The sequence below is a fragment of the Panulirus ornatus genome, chromosome 42 (assembly GCF_036320965.1).
Source record: "Panulirus ornatus isolate Po-2019 chromosome 42, ASM3632096v1, whole genome shotgun sequence".
NCBI lineage: Eukaryota > Metazoa > Arthropoda > Malacostraca > Decapoda > Palinuridae > Panulirus > Panulirus ornatus.
The window spans coordinates 19,393,860-19,420,111 of record NC_092265.1 but is presented as its reverse complement, the minus strand read 5'-3'; the positions used below and the strand labels follow the sequence as shown (position 1 = coordinate 19,420,111).

The following is a 26,252-nucleotide window of genomic DNA, read 5'->3' as shown; positions in this document are numbered from 1 at the left end:
GACGAAAGAAATGACCCAACCCACCCCCATACACATGTATATACATACGTCCACACACGCAAATATACATACCTACACAGCTTTCCATGGTTTACCCCAAACGCTTCACATGCCTTGATTCAATCCACTGACAGCACGTCAACCCCGGTATACCACATCGATCCAATTCACTCTATTCCTTGCCCTCCTTTCACCCTCCTGCATGTTCAGGCCCCGATCACACAAAATCTTTTTCACTCCATCTTTCCACCTCCAATTTGGTCTCCCACTTCTCCTCGTTCCCTCCACCTCCGACACATATATCCTCTTGGTCAATCTTTCCTCACTCATTCTCTCCATGTGCCCAAACCATTTCAAAACACCCTCTTCTGCTCTTTCAACCACGCGCTTTTTATTTCCACACATCTCACTTACCCTTACGTTACTTACTCGATCAAACCACCTCACACCACACATTGTCCTCAAACATCTCATTTCCAGCACATCCATCCTCCTGCGCACCACTCTATCCATAGCCCACGCCTCGCAACCATACAACATTGTTGGAACCACTATTCCTTCAAACATACCCATTTTTGCTTTCCGAGATAATGTTCTCGACTTCCACACATTCTTCAAGGCTCCCAGAATTTTCGCCCACTCCCCCACCCTATGATCCACTTCCGCTTCCATGGTTCCATCCGCTGCCAGATCCACTCCCAGATATCTAAAACACTTTACTTCCTCCAGTTTTTCTCCATTCAAACTTACCTCCCAAATGACTTGACCCTCAACCCTACTGTACCTAATAACCTTGCTCTTATTCACATTTACTCTTAACTTTCTTCTTTCACACACTTTACCAAACTCAGTCACCAGCTTCTGCAGCTTCTCACATGAATATATATATATATATATATATATATATATATATATATATATATATATATATATATATATATATATATATATATATATATAAATGCTCGCCTTCACCCATTCCAGACGCCACTTTCTTCCCTTCCAACTCGAACACACGCCTTAAATTTATATATGTATATATATATATATATATATATATATATATATATATATATATATATATATATATATATATATATATATATATATGTTATCCCTGGGAATAGGGGAGAAAGAATACTTCCCACGTATTCTCTGCGTGTCGTACAAGGCGACTAAAGGTGAGGGAGCGTGGGGCGGGAAATCCTCCCCTCCCGTTTTCAATTTTCCAAAAGAAGGCACAGAGAAGGGGGGTGGTAAATGAAGATATTCCTTCTAAGGCTCAGTCCTCTGTTCTTAACGTCACCTCGCTGTATATATATATATATATATATATATATATATATATATATATATATATATATATATATATATATATATATATATATATATATATATATATATACGGAAGATGAAAGCCGGCAAGGCAGCAGGTTTGGATGGTATTGCAGTGGAATTTATTAAAAAAGGGGGTGACTGTATTATTGACTGGTTGGTAAGGTTATTTAATGTATGTATGACTCATGGTGAGGTGCCTGAGGATTGGCGGAATGCGTGCATAGTGCCATTGTACAAAGGCAAAGGGGATAAGAGTGAGTGCTTAAATTACAGAGGTATAAGTTTGTTGAGTATTCCTGGTAAATTATATGGGAGGGTATTGATTGAGAGGGTGAAGGCATGTACAGAGCATCAGATTGGGGAAGAGCAGTGTGGTTTCAGAAGTGGTAGAGGATGTGTGGATCAGGTGTTTGCTTTGAAGAATGTATGTGAGAAATACTTAGAAAAGCAAATGGATTTGTATGTAGCATTTATGGATCTGGAGAAGGCATATGGTAGAATTGATAGAGATGCTCTGTGGAAGGTATTAAGAATATATGGTGTGGGAGGGAAGTTGTTAGAAGCAGTGAAAAGTTTTTATCGAGGATGTAAGGCATGTGTACGTGTAGGAAGAGAGGAAAGTGATTGGTTCTCAGTGAATGTAGGTTTGCGGCAGGGGTGTGTGATGTCTCCATGGTTGTTTAATTTGTTTATGGATGGGGTTGTTAGGGAGGTGAATGCAAGAGTTTTGGAAAGAGGGGCAAGTATGAAGTCTGTTGTGGATGAGAGACCTTGGGAAGTGAGTCAGTTGTTGTTCGCTGATGATACAGCGCTGGTGGCTGATTCATGTGAGAAACTGCAGAAGCTGGTGACTGAGTTTGGTAAAGTGTGTGAAAGAAGAAAGTTAAGAGTAAATGTGAAAAAGAGCAAGGTTATTAGGTACAGTAGGGTTGAGGGTCAAGTCAATTGGGAGGTAAGTTTGAATGGAGAAAAACTGGAGGAAGTAAAGTGTTTTAGATATCTGGGAGTGGATCTGGCAGCGGATGGAACCATGGAAGCGGAAGTGAATCATAGGGTGGGGGAGGGAGCGAAAATCCTGGGGGCCTTGAAGAATGTGTGGAAGTCGAGAACATTATCTCGGAAAGCAAAAATGGGTATGTTTGAAGGACTAGTGGTTCCAACAATGTTGTATGGTTGCGAGGCGTGGGCTATGGATAGAGTTGTGCGCAGGAGGGTGGATGTGCTGGAAATGAGATGTTTGAGGACAATGTGTGGTGTGAGGGGGTTTGAGCGAGTAAGTAATGTAAGGGTAAGAGAGATGTGTGGAAATAAAAAGAGCGTGGTTGAGAGAGCAGAAGAGGGTGTTTTGAAATGGTTTGGGCACATGGAGAGAATGAGTGAGGAAAGATTGACCAAGAGGATATATGTGTCGGAGGTGGAGGGAACGAGGAGAAGTGGGAGACCAAATTGGAGGTGGAAAGATGGAGTGAAAAAGATTTTGTGTGATCGGGGCCTGAACATGCAGGAGGGTGAAAGGAGGGCAAGGAATAGAGTGAATTGGATCGATGTGGTATACCGGGGTTGACGTGCTGTCAGTGGATTGAATCAGGGCATGTGAAGCGTCTGGGGTAAACCATGGAAAGTTCTGTGGGGCCTGGATGTGGAAAGGGAGCTGTGTTTTCGGTGCATTATTACATGATAGCAAGAGACTGAGTGTGAACGAATGGGGCCTTTGTTGTCTTTTCCTAGCGCTAACTCGCACACATGAGGGGGGAAGGGGTTGTTATTCCATGTGTGGCGAGGTGGCGATTGGAATGAATAAAGGCAGACAGTATGAATTATGTACATGTGCATATATGTATATGTCTGTGCGTGTATATATATGTATACGTTGAGATGTATAGGTATGTATATTTGTGTGTGTGGACGTGTATGTATATATATGTGTATGTCGGTGAATTGGGCCATTCTTTCGTCTGTTTCCTTGCGCTACTTCGCTAACGCAGGAGACAGCGACAAAGCAAAATAATAAATAAATAAATATATATATATATATATATATATATATATATATATATATATATATATATATATATATATATATACTGTAAGCATAAAACGTTCAAAAGATTTTTACTTGTGATGAATTCAAATAATAACATTAAAGCATAATTAGACTGACACGTAACGGTGTAGTTCGTTGTAATTAAATCCTTGGCCTTAACATGTGTGTCTTCCCAACGGCAGTGTCTTGGGATCAACAAACGTGATATCCACGAGAACCTGAGGATGATGGTCACCTTCCCATTCTTTGGCAACCAGGTGTACGTGGTGGCCTGCCCTCACTCCCCTTACTGGTAAGTGATTATCATCGTAGGTGTGGCTAGGGTCGTGCTACGTGAAGCCAGGTGGTAAGAACTTAATGAGCGACTAAGCCGTTGGTTGATGGCCAAAGCTGTGGCAGGTTAAGTGTTGATAAGAGCTGGTGAGGTGGGGGGACATAACAGGTGACAGATGGGCGAGAGGACAGTGGCTGGTCATGGTCTGGGTTGCTGAATATGACGGAAGACAATCGTAAGTGAGGACACCCTGCTGGTGAAGTGGTATATACGAGGTGATGGGTGGTGCCCAAGGTGGCGTGGTCGAGGATCTAGGTACTGGTAGAAGACGACCAGAATGATGATTATGTGTGAAAGCAAAAGAGGTTAAAGGCAGGAGGCTGAGGTGATGAAAGGAAAGGTTAGGGTGATGAAAAGTGGAAGGCATAGTGGTGATGAATAATGGGGGACCACAGTCATTCTTGTGTAATGTCGGGAAGCCAAAGTGGTGGTGGTTTGGTGAGGAAGAGAGTGGAGGTGGTGAATGTTTAGGGACCAAAATGGTAAAAACGGATTGTGGTCGGAGTTGTGGTGATGAGCGAATAGGAACCAGAATGTTAGTGATGGGAGATTGGTCCTAGGTTGTGTTGGTAGAGGAGAGAGAACAATGGCGGTAGTAGGAGACCGTCTTCAAAATGTCCCATTATTCTATCTATTCTTCCTAATGCTGAGGTGGGGGTGGAAGACAGGGTGGAGAAGGGTCAGAGTGGTGTGGTGTGGAGCTGGTGCTGATCATGGTAGCGACATTAGGAGAGTTGAGCATGGAGGGAGGACAGCTCCGGCTGAGGCTCTGGAGCCGAAAGGTAAATTACGCTAAAAACATATATGGCTCAGTTTTCGGTGCATCAAACATGACAGTTGTTCTGTGAATATAAGCTAATGAGGCAATTTCTTCATTCGTTCCTGGCACTACCTCACTAAAACAGGAAATGGCGAACATGTATACAAAAGAAATGTCAGTAATGGATCTGCTGCTTAGAAATCGTAGTCTTGATAAGAAAAGAATCAGCGAGGCTTGGATAAACATAAGTGGTCTTATTAGCTATGTCTTGGTAATTATATATATATATATATATATATATATATATATATATATATATATATATATATATATATATATATATATCCCTGGGGATAGGGGAGAAAGAATACTTCCCACGTATTCCCTGCGTGTCGTAGAAGGCGACTAAAAGGGGAGGGAGCGGGGGGCTGGAAATCCTCCCCTCTCACTTTTTTTTTTTTTTTGTTGTTTTTTTAATTTTCCAAAAGAGGGAACAGAGAAGGGGTCCAGGTGAGGATATTCCCTCAAGGGCCCAGTCCTCTGTTCTCAACGCTACCTCGCTAATGCGGGAAATGGCGAATAGTATGAAAGAAAGATATATATATATATATATATATATATATATATATATATATATATATATATATATATATATATATATATATATATATATAATTATGTATACCGTCATCAGAGCCTAAAATAAAAGTAATAATATGTAACAAATATCTACGTTATGACCTGTGCAATAGATAGAATCTAATGAAATCTCAGGTATTACTTGGATATCATATATCAGAAAAACTCAATGTGAGATGAATATTAGGAAAAGAATACAGACAGGTAAGCAAAATCATTATATCCAATAATCCTACTTTATCTAAAGAAATATAAACGTGACTTATATAGATTCATCAGAGGCAGTATTTCCAATTAAGAATATAAAATTCTAAAATTCATAATTAAAGACTTAATCTTGAAACAAACATCTAACACCACTAGACAGTTCGACTCTAAATCTAATAAATCGTATGTAAAAGCAGACTAAACTAACTCTACAAGTACTTAACTGTTCCTCATAGTGGCATACTTCCAGTGGGACTGGAAAGACTTCACTGGGTATTAACAGATCGGTGTTTGACGAGCTACTTGGCCAACACAGACAAGCATGCTGACGATGCTGGAGTAGTCGTTGTCGTGAGCGTGATTCCGTAGTGCTGAGAAGTTCGTTTGGACTGGTCGCCCCTGAGGAATAGCCTCGTCTTGCCAATATACAAAGTCTTCCACCTGTACCGCTGGTAATGGAGACAGCTGACGCCCGGAACTCCCCAGGAATAACATCCTCGATCGTGGAGAAATGACTGGATTGTATTTCTTGCTCAAAAAATGACTAATATTAACCCGTAAATCAAATTCACTCAATACAATAGTCAGTGTTTTACGGTTTTACGTAGTATATAACCGCCCTGCTTTTTTTTCTTTTTTTTTAATTTTCCAAAAGAAGGAACAGAGAAGGGGGCCAGGTGAGGATGTTCCCTCAGAGGCCCAGTCCTCTGTTCTTAACGCTACCTTGCTGATGCGGGAAATGGCGAATAGTTTGAAAAAAAAAATATATATATATACATATATATATATATATATATATATATATATATATATATATATATATATATATATATATATATATATGTATATACACGAACAAAGTGCATAGGAACGTGCATCCTCATAGAACATATATATATATATATGTTCTGATAATATATATATATATATATATATATATATATATATATATATATATATATATATATATATATATATATATATATATATATATAGATGGTAGGAAGAGAGGAAAGTGATTGGTTCTCAGTGAATGTTGGGTTGCGGCAGGGGTGCGTGATGTCTCCATGGTTGTTTAATTTGTTTATGGATGGGATTGTTAGGGAGGTAAATGCAAGAGTTTTGGAAAGAGGGGCAAGTATGAAGTCTGTTGTGGATGAGAGAGCTTGAGAAGTGAGTCAGTTGTTGTTCGTTGATGATACACCACTGGTGGCTGATTCGGGTAAGAAACTGCTGAAGCTGGTAAAGTGTGTGAAAGAAGAAAGCCGAGAGTAAATTTGAATAAGAGCAAGGTTATTAGGTACACTAGGGTTGAGGGACAAGTCAATTGGGAGGTAAGTTTGAACGGAGAAAAGCTGGAGGAAGTGAAGTGATTTAGATATCTGAGAGTGGATTTGGCAGCGGATGGAACCATGGAAGTGGAAGTGAATCATAGGGTGGGGGAGGGGGCGAAAGTTCTGGGAGCGTTGAAAAATGTGTGGAAGTCGAGAACGTTATCTTGAAAAGCAAAAAGGGTATGTTTGAAGGAATAGTGGTCCCGACAATGTTATATGGTTGCGAGGAGTGGGCTATAGATAGAGTTATGCGTAGGAGGGTGGATGTGCTGGAAATGAGATGTTTGAGGACAATATGTGGTGTGAGGTGATTTGATCGAGTAAGTAATGAAAGGGTAAGAGAGATGTGTGGTGATACGAAGAGTGTGGTTGAGAGAGCAGAAGAGGGTGTTTTGAAATGGTCTGGTCACATGGAGAGAATGAGTGAGGAAAGATTGACAAAGATGATATATGTGTCAGAGGTGGAGGGAACAAGAAGTGGGAGACCAAATTGGAGGTGGAAGGATGAAGTGGAAAAGATTTTGAGTGATCAGGGCCTGAACATACTGGAGGGTGAAGTGCTGTCAGTGGAATGAAACAGGGCATGTGAAGCGTCTGGGGTAAACCATGGAAAGTTTTGTGGGGCCTGGATGTGGAAAGGGAGTTGTGGTTTCGGTGCATTATACACGACAGCTAGAGACTGGGTGTGAACGAATGTGGCCTTTGTTGTCTTTTCGTAGCGCTACCTCACGCGCGCGGGGAGGAAGGGGGTTACCATTTCATGTGGTAGGGTGGCGATGGGAATGAATGAAGGCAGCAAGTATGGATATGTACATGCGTATATATGTATTTGTCTTTGTATGTATATGTATGTATACGTTGAAATGTGTAGGTAGGTATATGTGCGTGTTTGGGCGTTTATGTATATAGCTGTGTATGTGGGTGGGATAGGCCACTCTTTCGTCTTTTTCCTTGCGCTACCTCGCTAACGCGGGAGACAGGGTGTCTAAATGTGTGTGGATGTAACCAAGATGTGAAAAAAGGAGAGATAGGTAGTGTGTTTGAGGAAAGGAACCTGGATGTTTTGGCTCTGAGTGAAACGAAGCTCAAGGATAAAGGGGAAGAGTGGTTTGGGAATGTCTTGGGAGTAAAGTCAGGGGTTAGTGAGAGGACAAGAGCAAGGGAAGGAGTAGCAGTACTCCTGAAACAGGAGTTGTGGGAGTATGTGATAGAATGTAAGAAAGTAAATTCTCGATTAATATGAGTAAAACTGAAAGTTGATGGAGAGAGATGGGTGATTATTGGTGCATATGCACCTGGGCATGAGAAGAAAGATCATGAGAGGCAAGTGTTTTGGGAGCAGCGGAATGAGTGTGTTAGTGGTTTTGATGCACGAGACCGGGTTATAGTGATGGGTGATTTGAATGCAAAGGTGAGTAATGTGGCAGTTGAGGGAATAATTGGTATACATGGGGTGTTCAGTGTTGTAAATGGAAATGGTGAAGAGCTTGTAGATTTATGTGCTGAAAAAGGACTGGTGATTGGGAATACCTGGTTTAAAAAGCGAGATATACATAAGTATACGAATGTAAGTAGGAGAGATGGCCAGAGAGCGTTATTGGATTACGTGTTAATGGACAGGCGCGCGAAAGAGAGACTTTTGGATGTTAATGTGCTGAGAGGTGCAACTGGAGGGATATCTGATCATTATCTTGTGGAGGCTAAAGTGAAGATTTGTATGGGTTTTCAGAAAAGAAGAGTGAATGTTGGGGTGAAGAGGGTGGTGAGAGTAAGTGAGCTTGGGAAGGAGACTTGTGTGAGGAAGTACCAGGAGAGACTGAGTACAGAATGGAAAAAGGTGAGAACAATGGAAGTAAGGGGAGTGGGGGAGGAATGGGATGTATTTAGGGAATCGGTGATGGATTGCGCAAAAGATGCTTGTGGCATAAGAAGAGTGGGAGGTGGGTTGATTAGAAAGGGTAGTGAGTGGTGGGATGAAGAAGTAAGATTATAAGTGAAAGAGAAGAGAGAGGCATTTGGACGATTTTTGCAGGGAAAAAATGCAATTGAGTGGGAGATGTATAAAAGAAAGTTACAGGAGGTCAAGAGAAAGGTGCAAGAGGTGAAAAAGAGGGCAAATGAGAGTTGGGGTGAGAGAGTATCATTAAATTTTAGGGAGAATAAAAAGATGTTCTGGAAGGAGGTAAATAAAGTGGGTAAGACAAGGGAGCAAATGGGAACTTCAGTGAAGGGCGCAAATGGGGAGGTGATAACAAGTAGTGGTGATGTGAGAAGGAGTTGGAGTGAGTATTTTGAAGGTTTGTTGAATGTGTTTGATGATAGAGTGGCAGATATAGGGTGTTTTGGTCGAGGTGGTGTGCAAAGTGAGAGGGTTAGGGAAAAGGATTTGGTAAACAGAGAAGAGGTAGAAAAAGCTTTGCGGAAGATGAAAGCCGGCAAGGCAGCAGGTTTGGATGGTATTGCAGTGGAATTTATTAAAAAAGGGGGTGACTGTATTATTGACTGGTTGGTAAGGTTATTTAATGTATGTATGACTCATGGTGAGGTGCCTGAGGATTGGCGGAATGCGTGCATAGTGCCATTGTACAAAGGCAAAGGGGATAAGAGTGAGTGCTCAAATTACAGAGGTATAAGTTTGTTGGTAAGGTTATTTAATGTATGTATGACTCATGGTGAGGTGCCTGAGGATTGGCGGAATGCGTGCATAGTGCCATTGTACAAAGGCAAAGGGGATAAGAGTGAGTGCTCAAATTACAGAGGTATAAGTTTGTTGAATATTCCTGGTAAATTATATGGGAGGGTATTGATTGAGAGGGTGAAGGCATGTACAGAGCATCAGATTGGGGAAGAGCAGTGTGGTTTCAGAAGCGGTAGAGGATGTGTGGATCAGGTGTTTGCTTTGAAGAATGTATGTGAGAAATACTTAGAAAAGCAAATGGATTTGTATGTAGCATTTATGGATCTGGAGAAGGCATATGATAGAGTTGATAGAGATGCTCTGTGGAAGGTATTAAGAATATATGGTGTGGGAGGAAAGTTGTTAGAAGCAGTGAAAAGTTTTTATCGAGGATGTAAGGCATGTGTACGTGTAGGAAGAGAGGAAAGTGATTGGTTCTCAGTGAATGTAGGTTTGCGGCAGGGGTGTGTGATGTCTCCATGGTTGTTTAATTTGTTTATGGATGGGGTTGTTAGGGAGGTAAATGCAAGAGTTTTGGAAAGAGGGGCAAGTATGAAGTCTGTTGGGGATGAGAGAGCTTGGGAAGTGAGTCAGTTGTTGTTCGCTGATGATACAGCGCTGGTGGCTGATTCATGTGAGAAACTGCAGAAGCTGGTGACTGAGTTTGGTAAAGTGTGTGGAAGAAGAAAGTTAAGAGTAAAGTGAATAAGAGCAAGGTTATTAGGTACAGTAGGGTTGAGGGTCAAGTCAATTGGGAGGTGAGTTTGAATGGAGAAAAACTGGAGGAAATAAAGTGTTTTAGATATCTGGGAGTGGATCTGTCAGCGGATGGAACCATGGAAGCGGAAGTGGATCATAGGGTGGGGGAGGGGGCGAAAATTCTGGGAGCCTTGAAGAATGTGTGGAAGTCGAGAACATTATCTCGGAAAGCAAAAATGGGTATGTTTGAAGGAATAGTGGTTCCAACAATGTTGTATGGTTGCGAGGCGTGGGCTATGGATAGAGTTGTGCGCAGGAGGATGGATGTGCTGGAAATGAGATGTTTGAGGACAATGTGTGGTGTGAGGTGGTTTGATCGAGTGAGTAACGTAAGGGTAAGAGAGATGTGTGGAAATAAAAAGAGCGTGGTTGAGAGAGCAGAAGAGGGTGTTTTGAAGTGGTTGGGGCACATGGAGAGAATGAGTGAGGAAAGATTGACCAAGAGGATATATGTGTCGGAGGTGGAGGGAACGAGGAGAAGAGGGAGACCAAATTGGAGGTGGAAAGATGGAGTGAAAAAGATTTTGTGTGATCGGGGCCTGAACATGCAGGAGGGTGAAAGGAGGGCAAGGAATAGAGTGAATTGGAGCGATGTGGTATACCGGGGTTGACGTGCTGTCAGTGGATTGAATCAAGGCATGAGAAGCGTCTGGGGTAAACCATGGAAAGCTGTGTAGGTATGTATATTTGCATGTGTGGACGTATGTATATACATGTGTATGGGGGGGGGGGCCATTTCTTTCGTCTGTTTCCTTGCGCTACCTCGCAAACGCGGGAGACAGCGACAAAGTATAATAAAATAATATAATAAAGTTTGTTGAGTATTCCTGGTAAATTATATGGGAGGGTATTGATTGAGAGGGTGAAGGCATGTACAGAGCATCAGATTGGGGAAGAGCAGTGTGGTTTCAGAAGTGGTAGAGGATGTGTGGATCAGCTGTTTGCTTTGAAGAATGTATGTGAGAAATACTTAGAAAAGCAAATGGATTTGTATGTAGCATTTATGGATCTGGAGAAGGCATATGATAGAGTTGATAGAGATGCCCTGTGCAAGGAATTAAGAATATATGGTGTGGGAGGCAAGTTGTTAGAACCAGTGAAAAGTTTTTATCGAGGATGTAAGGCATGTGTACGTGTAGGAAGAGAGGAAAGTGATTGGTTCTCAGTAAACGTAGGTTTGCGGCAGGGGTGTGTGATGTCTCCATGGTTGTTTAATTTGTTTATGGATGGGGTTGTTAGGGAGGTGAATGCAAGAGTTTTGGAAAGAGGGGCAAGTATGAAGTCTGTTGGGGATGAGAGAGCTTGGGAAGTGAGTCAGTTGTTGTTCGCTGATGATACAGCACTGGTGGCTGATTCATGTGAGAAACTGCAGAAGCTGGTGACTGAGTTTGGTAAAGTGTGTGAAAGAAGAAAGTTAAGAGTAAATGTGAATAAGAGCAAGGTTATTAGGTACAGTAGGGTTGAGGGTCAAGTCAATTGGGAGGTAAGTTTGAATGGAGAAAAACTGGAGGAAGTAAAGTGTTTTAGATATCTGGGAGTGGATCTGGCAGCGGATGGAACCATGGAAGCGGAAGTGGATCATAGGGTGGGGGAGGGGGCGAAAATTCTGGGAGCCTTGAAGAATGTGTGGAAGTCGAGAACATTATCTCGGAAAGCAAAAATGGGTATGTTTGAAGGAATAGTGGTTCCAACAATGTTGTATGGTTGCGAGGCGTGGGCTATGGATAGAGTTGTGCGCAGGAGGATGGATGTGCTGGAAATGAGATGTTTGAGGACAATGTGTGGTGTGAGGTGGTTTGATCGAGTAAGTAACGTTAGGGTAAGAGAGATGTGTGGAAATAAAAAGAGCGTGGTTGAGAGAGCAGAAGAAGGTGTTTTGAAATGGTTTGGGCACATGGAGAGAATGAGTGAGGAAAGATTGACCAAGAGGATATATGTGTCGGAGGTGGAGGGAACGAGAAGTGGGAGGTCAAATTGGAGGTGGAAAGATGGAGTGAAAAAGATTTTCTGTGATCAGGGCCTGAACATGCAGGAGGGTGAAAGGAGGGCAAGGAATAGAGTGAATTGGATCGATGTGGTATACCGGGGTTGACGTGCTGTCAGTGGATTGAATCAGGGCATGTGAAGAGTCTGGGGTAAACCATGGAAAGCTGTGTGGGTATGTATATTTGCGTGTGTGGACGTATGTATATACATGTGTATGTATATACATATATATATATATATATATATATATATATATATATATATATATATATATATATATATATATATATATATATATATATATATATATATTGGAAAGGATCACAATTTTGCGCGTGATTAAGATATTCCTATGAGTCCACGGGGAAAATGAAACACGAAAAGTTCCCAAGAGCATTTTCGTGTAATAATTACATCATCAGGGGAGACACAAGAGAGAAATATAACAGTCAGTTGATATACATCGAAGAGGTCTCTTCGATGTATATCAACTGACTGTTATATTTCTCTCTTGTGTCTCCCCTGATGATGTAATTATTACACGAAAGTGCACTTGGGAACTTTTCGTGTTTCATTTTCCCCGTGGACTCATAGGAATATATATATATATATATATATATATATATATATATGTATATATATATATATATATATATATATATATATATATATATATATATATATATATATATATATATACATTTTATAAATGGTATATACCAGAAATTTTTAGTATCTGTGAAATTGTATGGAACAGTGGCCTGCAATCTTTTTGTATAAGTTTTAATGTTGAGGTACTGTCTGTAGAAACTGATCTCTGTCTAGATGTTAACATCATATCACGTAACATCCCTGAGGATGGGGAAGAAAGATTTTTGTACTGCCCATCTTTTTGTCATAGATAGCAACTGTGAGGGCCTGAAGCAGTGGCTGGAAATCCTCCCTTCTTGTAATGTTTTATCCTAAAACTTGGTCATATGCTCCCAACACTACCTTGCAGAGGCAAGAAATGGTGAACAGGTACGGAAGAACGAATTTTTCATCATTTTACATAGTCATCATGTGACTAGTTCAAGCAATGTTCTTGATATGGAAGATTGTTATTCTAACCCATTCAGGCTTACACATACATGAGATATGGGCTAATCTTTCAAGCCCTGCTTTAAATCTGAAGCAATTAGTCATATATAGTTGCCATATGTCATCAACAGTGATAATTTGCCTCAGAAATGTTATGATTGTCATTTATCCTCTAAACACTATAGTGGAAGGACTATACTTCATCATCGGACATTTCACAGTTGTCATTTATCGTACAAATACCATAGTGGAAGGTCTCTTACTGGAATTTAACCATACGAGAGTTACCCATGCATCTGGCAGCCACTAACATAAACAGGGCAACATGGGAAGAAATAAGATGTAATTTTGATGGAAAGTATTAATAAAGACAAATATGAAGGCGATCATCATCATCACAATCATGAGATTATTTGGGCCTTGTGATCACAGTTGCATGGAAGAAATAAGTTCTCAAGCAAGATATCAGACTATCATATTGCTAAAGAAGCCCACAGGGATTACAGCTAATGAGGAAAATTTTCAATTTTTGATCTATGCCTTTTTATGTTATGTTGATTAGATTTATAAGGTCAGTAAGGTTAATTAAGAGGTTGATTTATAAGGCTGGGAGACTGAAAAGATAGATAAAGTTTTTGATTGGAAGAGTTAAGAAGGAATCTTATAGCTTTCATAGTGTTTCATTTCATTTAACTTTCATGGTGATCATATTGTGATTATTATGTTGAGAGTATTTTTTGATTTATTATGACAGTGGTCTTTGTTTTAGCAAACAGTGAATATGTCTACCACTGAAATGCAAGACTCCATTAACGAAAGCACAAATTAATGCTTAGCTTGGCATCCATAACTTAGTTTTGGATAGCCGAGGTTATCAGCTAAAGATATGTAAAGAATATAGTTCAAATATAGTAGATTCAGTAATGTTTAAACCTCACCCAATCCAACAATGGCTTATCAGAGCACACAGTGATATTATGTACCATTTCAAGCACAAAAGGGTTGAAACTAATGCATTTTTCTTGCCAGTGTGTTTAAACTTTCATTAACATGGTAGAGTTAAATTTGCATACTCTTGAGAAAGTTTTAGATCTTTGCTCCTTTCTGATAATTTCAGGTATCCTCAAGGATTACTTAAAGAGGGACTTAATGAAAATATACTTTAGAAGATTCAGATAACATTAGTTCTCAAAGGATTGGCTTGACATCACAGATTTATTATCTACTGTATGTCAGAATAATCAGTCAGCTTACTTCAGGCAATGCAGATCTCTGTCTTAATAGTCACCTGAAGAGATCAGAGATGTTAACATATATCAATGAAAACTAATTATAAGCTTCACATGAAGTTTGTTGCCTATTATATGGCATATACTGTATTGTATATCTCATTGCGGGAGCGGGGGGCTGGAAATCCTCCCCTCTCTTTTTTTTTTTTTTTTTTTTTTTTTTTTCCAAAAGAAGGAACAGAGGGGGCCAGGTGAGGATATTCCAAAAAAGGCCCAGTCCTCTGTTCTTAAAGCTACCTCGCTATCGCGGGAAATGGCGAATAGTATGAAAAAAAAAAAAAAATATATATATATATATATATATATATATATATATATATATATATATATATATATATATATATATATATATATTAATGCGCTCGAGGTTTGAACATGATCAAGAGACAAGGAAAAATGTATTTTGGATGCAGCGAAAAACCTGTCTTTTAAAGTGCCAAGACTTAGTTATTAAGAGAGAGACGAGAAGAGGTAGAAAGTTCCAAAGCCTCGAAGTGTAAGGAAAGAAACACTTATTGACGACTCACCCTTGAGCTGCCAACGGCCACACAACAATCATGTGACGCAGCAGCTGGACGCGCATTCCTGTCTAGCAAATAGTGGGGGGTACTCAAGCAGCCAGCTAGCGGGAGCCAGAACCAAAGTAGTACCTATATGAGAGGGAAAGTAAGACACCATTGCGGCCTAGGGCAAGCGACTCAACTATGTAAAGTAAGTTTGTAGAGCTAGAACCACCCCAGATGTGAGAGCAGTACTCCTTACAAGGACGACATCTAAGCAAGACTTCCAGTTTCTTAGTGGTAGACTTAACCACTAAGTTTCCAAGAAACTGTGAATGTTATAGTAATGCCAAATATTTTCTCTGAGTTCAGAAGCGGAATTACATAACAGTCGAAGGAGAGAGAGGAAAGGTGAGAGGAATCCCCGAGAGAGAGAGAGAGAGAGAGAGAGAGAGAGAGATGAGCAGAAACTGGGTCTTGGAGGCATTAATCTTATCCAGATTTCGTCTAACCCATTGAAATATCCTGTCCAATTCTGAGTTTACTGAGGAAGTTGTGATGCGACAACATGCAGATCTATTGTGAGGAGCAGAATTGAAGGATGTGGAGGAAGGCAGTGCAGAGTCGTCAGCATATGTGCATTTGGTTATTTGGAAAAGAAAGGAGATCGATTGTAAATTGGAGGAAAAGTGTAGGAGACAGGACAGAACCTTGAGGGAGCCGCTGTTGAAGGAGAAAGGGGATATAATGGATACAAAATCGTGGGCAAATGTTTTATCTCGATTGGGGCGAAGTGTTCTTTCTTCAACAAGATTGTGAACGTATGGAATGATTTACCCAATGAAGTGATTGAAAGCATTACTATGAATACATAAAAGAATAAACAACAAATATTCTTTGTCAAAGACTAACATTATTAACTCCTTAGTCACGGTGACAATTCGCAGGTTTCTGTCTTTGAATTATCTATATACCTTCCAGCTTTTACCACATCAGTCTGACTTTCTGCTATCTTCATTACTACAAAATGTGTGGAAGGAGACCAGCGGTCTGTCTGTTGCTGTTGGAAATCCTTTGTCATCCTTTGTTAGATCAACAGACGCGGACAACATTAAATGAAGTCAGTGAATGTTTTTAACAAGTTCTCATTCTCACAAAATCAAAAGCTTACAAATGATCAGGCATGTATTTTCATATACATTTCGTAATATCCTGGTCAACGGTAACGTACAGTTCTTTATAAAGTATACTGAAGCTTCATTGTTAAAGACTGAGGCATGGCTTACAGTGTTTCCTGCATGTAGAAAGTTTAAGTGACTTCAAATTCCTTAAAATCAAAAACAGTGGCAGTCTAAAGGAAGAAGCATAATAATCCGTCTACGAAGTAAACATGAATAGGGTCTAGTCGAAAAATATTTGCCCGATGATCAATTTTGGTGACAAAATCATTTCACGAAAATAAGAAACTCGTAGAGCGAATCTTATGTTATCTGATCATATGCATGTGTAAGTATTATCATTTTCTTAGCCTAACCTGTTACCACCGCCTCTCTCCCCACAGCCGCCCCAAACACCGAAGCATGATTTACCGAGCTACTGCAGATGATCTCGCCTTTGCAAGGGAGAACCCCTTCCTAAGCCCACTCCGCAAAGTTACCTACGCCGTCAGGATCCCGCCAAACAGTCCCCAGCAGGAGTTCACCTTAGAGAATCGTCAAGTGGTAGACTACACTACTGGTGGCTGAGCTGATGCCTGTGATGAAGGTTACTGTTAGAGTCAGCATATCACAAGACATAGTGTGGAAATGACTAAGGAGACCAGAAATTAGTCTTCATATTAATGTGGTCTGTACTCCACGCAAAGGAACAGGCCCGCCTCACAGACATTACCATCACTGTGAGAATGGACAGTCATCACCTTAGATGGTGGTCGTGCACTAGGCATCATCAGTGAGGTTCCACACTTGCTTAACACCTGAACCTCAAAAGGCGATCGCCCCTGTGGACCAAAGTATGTCGCATTATTATTTTGCATGGGTGTGGCAGACCAGAAGAATATAGAGATGACACACACTTGCATGCATGCCGTGTTGCACATATTAATTGCACTTCTAGCACGTCTGGGTTACCTGTGTGGGTCTTGTAAATATAGATTGTCTGACTGATGTAAGAAGTTCTTTTATTTTTGATATCATAAACTTACATGTAGAAATAATGGCAATCAGAGATCCATGTCTCAAACCCAAAACTGACTTCGAAGACCCACGCCATATGAGTCAGGTTCATGAAGAAGATGGAGACTCTATGGATCTCCATACAAGCCCACCTCCAGAGGAGACTGTCTCCAGACGAGAGGTCAGAGTATGAAACTGAGGGAAAGTTTAGGATGTTTTTGGTAAAAAGTCTAAATCATTTGCATATAATTATGTTTTACTATGTCAGATAAGTGATATCAATTATAGATTCTTAAAATAGTTTAACTTTAATCAACACTACAAATTTATATTAGATTCAGTGTATTGTGTAATGGTTTCCTCAATTTTTGAATATATATGATATGATGTATATATATATATATATATATATATATATATATATATATATATATATATATATATATATATATATATGTATATATATATATATATATATATATATATATATATATATATATATATATATATATATATATATATATATATATATATGTATATATATATATATATATATATATATATATATATATATATATATATATATATATATATATATATATATATATATGAACGAATGTGGCCTTTGTTGTCTTTTCCTAGTGCTACCTCGCGCACATTTGGGGGGAGAGATTTGTTATTTCATGTGTGGCGGGGTGGCGATGAGAATGAATAAAGGCAGACAGTATGAATTATGTACATGTGTATATATGTATACGTCTGTGTGTGTATATATATGTATACATTGAGATGTATAGGTATGTATATTTGCGTGTGTGGACGTGTATGTATATACATGTGTATGTGGGTGGGTTGGGCCATTTCTTTCGTCTGTTTCCTTGCGCTACCTGTCTAATGCGGGAGACAGCAACAAAGCAAAATGAATAAATAAATACATACATATATATATATATATTTTTTTTTTTTTTTTTTTTTCCAAAAGAAGGAACAGAGAAGGGGGCCAGGTGAGGATATTCCCTCAAAGGCCCAGTCCTCTGTTCTTAACGCTACCTCGCTATCGCGGGAAATGGCGAATAGTATGAAAAAAAAAAAAAAAAAAATATATATATATATATATATATATATATATATATATATATATATATATATATATATGAAACAGGAGTGGTGGTAATATGCGATAGAGTGTAAGAAAATAAACTCAAGATTGATATGGGTAAAACTGAAAGTGGATGGAGAGAGATGGGTGATTTTTGGTGCATATGCACCTGGGCATAAGAATAAAGATCATGAGAGGCAAGTGTTTTGGGAGCAGCTGAGTGAGTGTTAGTAGTTTTGATGCACGAGACCGGGTTATAGTGATGGATGATTTGAATGCAAAGGTGAGTAATGTGGCAGTTGAGGGAATAATTGAATGCAAAGGTGAATAATGTGGCAGTTGAGGGAATAATTGGTGTACATGGGGCGTTCAGTGTTGTAAATGGAAATGGTGAGGAACTTGTAGATTTATGTGCTGAAAATGGACTGGTGATTGGGAACACCTAGTCTGAAACGAGAGGTATACATAAATATACGTATGTAAGTAGGAGAGATGGCCAGAGAGCCTTATTGGATTACGTGTTAATTGATAGGCGCGCGAAGGAGAGACTTTTGGATGTTAATGTGCTGAGAGGTGCAACTGGAGGGATGTTTGATCATTATCTTGTGGAGGCGAAGGTGAAGATTTGTAGAGGTTTTCAGAAAAGAAGAGAAAATGTTGGGGTGAAGAGAGTGGTGAGAGTAAGTGAGCATAGGAAGGAGACTTGTGTGAGGAAGTACCAGGAGAGACTGAGTACAGAATGGAAAAAGGTGAGAACAAAGGAGGTAAGGGGAGTGGGGGAGGAATGGGATGTATCCAGGGAAGCAGTGATGGCTTACGCAAAAGATGCTTGTGTTATGAGAAGCGTGGGAGGTGGGTAGATTAGAAAGGGTAGTGAGTGGTTGGATGAAGAAGTAAGATTGTTGGTGAAAGAGAAGAGAGAGGCATTTGGACGATTTTTGCAGGGAAATAATGCAAATGACTGGGAGATGTATAAAAGAAAGAGGCAGGAGGTCAAGAGAAAGGTGCAGGAAGTGAAAAAGAGGGCAAATGAGAGTTAGGGTGCGAGAGTATCATTAAATTTAGGGAGGATAAAAAGATGTTTTGGAAGGAGGTAAATAAAGTGCGTGAGACGAGGGAACAAATGGGAACATCAGTGAAGGGGGCTAATGGGGAGGTGATAACAAGTATTGGTGATATGAGAAGGAGATGGGGTGAGTATTTTGAAGGTTTGTTGAATGTGTTTGATGATAGATTGGCAGATATAGGGTGTTTTGGTCGAGGTGGTGTACAAAGTGAGAGGGTTAGGGAGAATGATTTGGTAAACAGAGAAGAGATAGTAAAAGCTTTGCAGAAGATGAAGCCGGCAAGGCAGCAGGTTTGGATGGTATTGCAGTGGACTTTATTAAAAAAGGGGGTAACTGTATTATTGACTGGTTGGTAAGGTTTTTCAATGTATGTATGACTCTTGGTGAGGTGCCTGAGCATTGGCGGAATGCTTGCATAGTGCCATTGTACAAAGGCAAAGGGAATAAAAGTGAGTGCTCAAATCACAGAGGTATAAGTTTGTTGAGTATTCCTGGGAAATTATATGGGAAAGTATTGATTGAGAGGGTGAAAGCCTGTACAGAGCATCAGATTAGGGAAGAGCAGTGTGGGTTCAGAAATGGTAGAGGATGTGTGGATCAGGTGTTTGCTTTGAAGAATGTATGTGAGAAATACTTAGGAAAGCAAATGGATTTGTATGTAGCATTTATGGATCTTGAGAGACCATATGATAGAGTTGAGTGAGATGCTTTGGGGAAGGTATTAAGAATATATGGTGTGGAAGGCAAGTTGTTAGAAGCAGGATGTAAGGCATGTGTACGTGTAGGAAGAGAGGAAAGTGACTGGGTCTCAGTTAATGTTGGTTTGCGGCAGGGGTGCATGATGTCTCCATGGTTGTTTAATTTGTTTATGGATGGGGTTGTTAGGAAGGTGAATGGAAGAGTTTTGGAGAGAGGGGCAAGTATTCAGTCAGCTTGGGAAGTGAGTCAGTTGTTGTTCGCTGACGATACAGCGCTAGTGACTGATTCGGGCAAGAAACTGGAGAAGCTGGTGACTGAGTTTGGTAAAGTGTGTGAAAGAAGAAAGCTGAGAGTAAATGCGAATAAGAGCAAGGTTATTAGGTACAGTAGGGTTGAGGGACAAGTCAGTTGGGAGGTAAGTTTGAATGGAGAAAAACTGGGGGAAGTGAAGTGTTTTAGATATCTGGGAGTTGATTTGGCGGCGGATAGAACCAAGGAAGCTAAAGTGAGTCACAGGATGGGGAAGGGGGCGAAAGTTCTGAGAGAGTTGAAAAATGTGAGGAAGGCGAGAACATTATCCCGGAAAACAAAACTGGGTATGTTTGAAGGAATTGTGGTTCCAACAATGTTATATGGTTGCGAGGCGTGGGCTATAGATAGAGTTGTGCTGACGAGGGTTGATGTGTTGGAAATGAGATGTTTGAGGACAATATGTGGTGTGAGGTGGTTTGATCGAGTGAGTAATGATAGGGTAAGAGAGATGTGTGGTGATAAGAAGAGTGTGGTTGAGAGAGCAGAAGAGGGTGTTTTGAAATGGTTTGGTCACATAGAGAGAATGAGTGAGGAAAGATTGACCAAGAGGATATATGTGTCTGAGGTGGAGGGAATGAGGAGAAGTGGGAGACCAAATTGGAGGTGGAAAGATGGAGTGAAAAAGATTTTGAGCTATCAGGGCCTGAACATGCAGGAGGGCGAAAGCGTGCAAGGAATAGAGTGAATTGGAACAATGTGGTATACCGGAGTCGACGTGCTGTCAATGGATTGAACCAGGGCATGTGAAGCGTCTGGGGTAAACCATGGAAAGTTCTGTGAGGCCTGTATGTGAAAAGGGAGCTGTGGTTTCGGTGCATTATAAATGACAGCTAGAGACTGAATGTGAGCGAATGTGGCCTTTGTTGTCTTGTCCAAGTGCAACCTCGCGTGCATGCGGGGAGAGGGAGCTGTCATTTCATGTGTGGCGAGGTGGCGACGGGAATAAATAAAAGCAGCAAGTATAAATTATGTACATGTTTTTATATATGTATATGTGTGTGTATGTATATAAATGTATACTTTGAAATGTATAGGTATGTATATGTGCGTGTGTAGACATATATATATATATATATATATATATATATATATATATATATATATATATATATATATATATATATATATATATATATATATATATATATGTATATATATATATATATATATATATATATTTATATATATATATACATGTGAATGTGGGAGGGTTAGGCCATTCTTTTGCCTGTTTCCTTGCGCTACCTCGCTGACGCGAGAGACAGCGACAAAGTATAATAAATAAGATAAAATAAAGAAAAAGAAAAAAAAAAAATATATATATATATATATATATATATATATATATATATATATATATATATATATATATATAGATAGATAGATAGATAGATAGATAGATAGATAGATAGATATTTATTTATGTATTTATTTATTTATTCATTTTGCTTTGTCGCTGTCTCCCGCGTTAGCGAGGTAGCGCAAGGAAACAGACGAAAGAATGGCTCAACCCACCCACATACACCTGTATATACAGACACGTCCACACACGCAAATATACATACCTATACATCTCAATGTACACATATATATATACACACACAGACATATACATATATACACATGTACGTAATTCATACTGTCTACCTTTATTTATTCCCACCGCCACCTCGCCACACATGAGATAACAACCCCCTCCCCCCTCATGTGTGTGAGGTAGCGCTAGGAAAAGACAACAAAGGCCCCATTCGTTCACACTCAGTCTCTAGCTGTCATGTAATAATGCACCGAAACCACAGCTCCCTTTCCACATCCAGGCCCCACAGAACTTTCCATGGTTTACCCCAGACGCTTCACATGCCCTGGTTCAATCCATCGACAGCACGTCGACCCCGGTATACCACATCGTTCCAATTCACTCTATTCCTTGCACACCTTTCACCCTTCTGCATGTTCAGGCCACGATCACTCAAAATCTTTTTCACTCCATCTATCCACCTCCAATTTGGTCTCCCACTTCTCCTCGTTCCCTCCACCTCTGATACATATATCCTCTTGGTCAATCTTTCCTCACTCATTCTCTCCATGTGACCAAACCATTTCAAAACACCCTCTTCTGCTCTCTCAACCACACTCTTTTTATTTCCACACATCTCTCTTACCCTTACATTACTTACTCGATCAAACCACCTCACACCACATATTGTCCTCAAACATCTCATTTCCAGCACATCCACCCTCCTGCGCACAACTCTATCCATAGCCCAAGCCTCGCAGCCATACAACATTGTTGGAACTACTATTCCTTCAAACATACCCATTTTTGCTTTCCGAGATAATGTTCTCGACTTCCACACATTCTTCAAGGCTCCCAGAATTTTCGCCCCCTCCCTCACCCTATGATTCACTTCCGCTTCCATGGTTCCATCCGCTGCCAGATCCACTCCCAGATATCTAAAACACTTTACTTCCTCCAGTTTTTCTCCATTCAAACTCACCTCCCAATTGACTTGACCCTCAACCCTACTGTACCTAATAACCTTGCTCTTATTCATATTTACTCTTAACTTTCTTCTTTCACACACTTTACCAAACTCCGTCACCAGCTTCTGCAGTTTCTCACATGAATCAGCCACCAGTGCTGTATCATCAGCGAACAACAACTTACTCATTTCCCAGGCTCTGTCATCCACGACAGACTGCATACTTGCCCCTCTTTCCAAAACTCTTGCATTCACCTCCCTAACAACCCCATTCATAAACAAATTAAACAACCATGCACACACCGCTGCCGCAAACCTACATTCACTGAGAACCAATCACTTTCCTCTCTTCCTACGCGTACACATGCCTTACATTCTCGATAAAAACTTTTCACTGCTTCTAACAACTTGCCTCCCACACCATATATTCTTAAAACCTTCCACAGAGCATCTCTATCAACTCTATCATATGCCTTCTCCAGATCCATAAATGCTACATAGAAATCCATTTGCTTTTGTAAGTATTTCTCACATACATTCTTCAAAACACTGAAACCACACTGCTCTTCCCCGATCTGATGCTCTGTACATGCCTTCACCCTCTCAATCAATACCCTCCCGTATAACCTACCAGGGATACTCAACAAACTTATACCTCTGTAATTTGAGCACTCACTCTTATCCCCTTTGCCTTTGTACAATGGCACTATGCAAGCGTTCCGCCAATCCTCAGTCACCTCACCATGAATCATACATACATTAAATAACCTTACCAACCAGTCAACAATACAGTCACCTCCTTTTTTAATAAATTCCACTGCAATACCATCCAAACCTGCTGCCTTGCCGGCTTTCATCTTCCGCAAAGCTTTTACTACCTCTTCTCTGTTTCCCAAATCATTTTCCCTATCCCTCTCACTTTGCACACCACCTCGACCAAAACACCCTATATCTGCCACTCTATCATTAAACACATTCAACAAACCTTCAAAATACTCACTCCATCTCCTTCTCACATCACCACTCCTTGTTATCACCTCCCCATTAGCCCCCTTCAATGAAGTTCCCATTTGCTCCCTTGTCTTACGCACTTTATTTACCTCCTTCCAAAACATCTTATTCTTCCTATATATATATATATATATATATATATATATATATATATATATATATATATATATATATATATATATATATATATATATATATATATTAAGAATATATGGTGTGGGAGGCAAGTTGTTAGAAGCAGTGAAAAGTTTTTATCGAGGATGTAAGGAAGTGGAGGGGGTGAAGGTTTTGGGAGTGATGAAGAATGTGTGGAGTGGGAAGAGAGAATATTATCTCGGAGAGCAAAAATGGGTAAGTTTAAAGGAATAGTAGTTTCAACAATGTTATATGGTAGTGAGGCATGGGCTATAGATAGGCATGTACAGAGGAGGGTAGATGTGTTGGAAATGAAATGTTTGAGGACAGTATTTGGCGTGAGGTGGTTTGATCAAGAAAGTATTTAAAAGGTAAGAGAGATGTGTGGAAATAAAAAGAATATGGTTGAGAGGGCAGAGGAGTTAGTATTGAAATGGTTTGGACGTGTGAAGAGAATGAATGATGAAAGAATGACAAAGAGGATATATGTGTCAGAAGTGAAGAGAACAAGGAGAAGCAGGAGACCAAATTGGAGGCGGAAGGATGGAGTGAAAAAGATTTAGAGGGATCGGGGCCTGAACATACAGGAGGGTGAGAAGCATGCAAGGAATAGTTTGAATATGAACGATGTGGTATATCGGGGTCGACGTGCCATCACTGGACTGAACCAGGATATGTGAAACATCTGGGGTAAACCATGGAAAGGTCTGTTGGGCCTGGATGTGTATAGGAAGCTGTGGTTTCGGTGCATTACAAATGACAGAGAGAGACTGAGTGTGAATGAATATGGCCTTTTTTGTCTGTTTTCCTGGCGCTACCTTACTGAAGCAGAGGGCAGCGATGCTGTTTCCTGTGGGGTAGGGTGGCGACAGAAATGGATGAAGACAAGCAATTATGAATATGAACATGTGTATATATGTACATGTCTGTATATGTGTATGTGGATGGAGAGAGATGGGTTATTATTCGTTCCTATGCACCTGGTCATGAAAAGAAAGATCATGAGAGGCAAGTGTTTTGGGAGCAGCTGGTGAGTGTGTTAGGAGCTTTGATGCATGAGACCGGGCTATAGTGATGGGTGATTTGAATGCAAAGGTGAGTAATCTGGCAGTTGAGGGTTTAATTGGTGCACATGGGGTGTTCAGTGTTGCAAAAGGTGAAGAGCTTGTTGATTTGTGTGCTGAAAAAGGACTGGTGATTGGAATACCTGGTTCAAAAGGAGTAGGAGAGATGGCCAGAGGGCATTATTGGATTACGTGTTAATTGATAGGAGCGCGAAGGAGAGACTTTTGGATGTTAATGTGCTGAGAGGTGCAACTGAGGATGTTTGATCATTATCTTGTGGAGGCGAAGGTGAAGATTTGTAGAGGTTTTCAGAAAAGAAGAGAAAATGTTGGGGTGAAGAGAGTGGTGAGAGTAAGTGAGCTTGGAAAGGAGACTTGCATGAGGGGAAGTACCAAAAGAGATTGAGTGCAGAATGACAAAATGTGAGAGCAAATGCCGTAAGGGGAGTGGGGGAGGAATGGGATGTAGGGAGGAATGGGATGTTATCCAGGGAAGCAGTGATGGCTTACGCAAAAGATGCTTGTGTTATGAGAAGCGTGTGAGAGGTGGGGTAGATTAGAAAGGGTAGTGAGTGGTTGGATGAAGAAGTAAGATTGTTGGTGAAAGAGAAGAGAGAGGCATTTGGACGATTTTTGCAGGGAAATAATGCAAATGACTGGGAGATGTATAAAAGAAAGAGGCAGGAGGTCAAGAGAAAGGTGCAGGAAGTGAAAAAGAGGGCAAATGAGAGTTAGGGTGCGAGAGTATCATTAATTTAGGGAGGATAAAAAGATGTTTTGGAAGGAGGTAAATAAAGTGCGTGAGACGAGGGAACAAATGGGAACATCAGTGAAGGGGGCTAATGGGGAGGTGATAACAAGTATTGGTGATATGAGAAGGAGATGGGGTGAGTATTTTGAAGGTTTGTTGAATGTGTTTGATGATAGATTTGGCAGATATAGGGTGTTTTGGTCGAGGTGGTGTACAAAGTGAGAGGGTTAGGGAGAATGATTTGGTAAACAGGAGAATGAGATAGTAAAAGCTTTGCAGAAGATGAAGCCGGCAAGGCTGCAGGTTTGGCTTGGTATTGCAGTGGACTTTATTAAAAAAGGGGGTAACTGTATTATTGACTGGTTGGTAAGGTTTTTCAATGTATGTATGACTCTTGGTGAGGTGCCTGAGCATTGGCGGAATGCTTGCATAGTGCCATTGTACAAAGGCAAAGGGAATAAAAGTGAGTGCTCAAATCACAGAGGTATAAGTTTGTTGAGTATTCCTGGG

General features: G+C 40.3%; 2 protein-coding genes across 2 annotated transcripts in view; one reads left to right on the top strand and one right to left on the bottom strand.

The window, feature by feature from the left end:
- The window catches only part of LOC139762011 (protein O-linked-mannose beta-1,2-N-acetylglucosaminyltransferase 1-like), an 80,627-nt gene extending 63,199 nt beyond the window's left edge, over window positions 1–17,428 (top strand). Inside the window, exons 12-13 of the mRNA XM_071686793.1 lie at window positions 3,565–3,674; window positions 16,509–17,428. Of these exons, the coding sequence (XP_071542894.1) occupies window positions 3,565–3,674; window positions 16,509–16,692 (294 nt within the window). The 3' untranslated portion in view covers window positions 16,693–17,428. The remainder of the gene's footprint in view (window positions 1–3,564; window positions 3,675–16,508) is intronic.
- Window positions 1–26,252, bottom strand: part of LOC139762050 (uncharacterized) — a 385,663-nt gene that overhangs the window by 257,879 nt on the left and 101,532 nt on the right. The gene's annotated exons all lie outside the window — the stretch shown is intronic.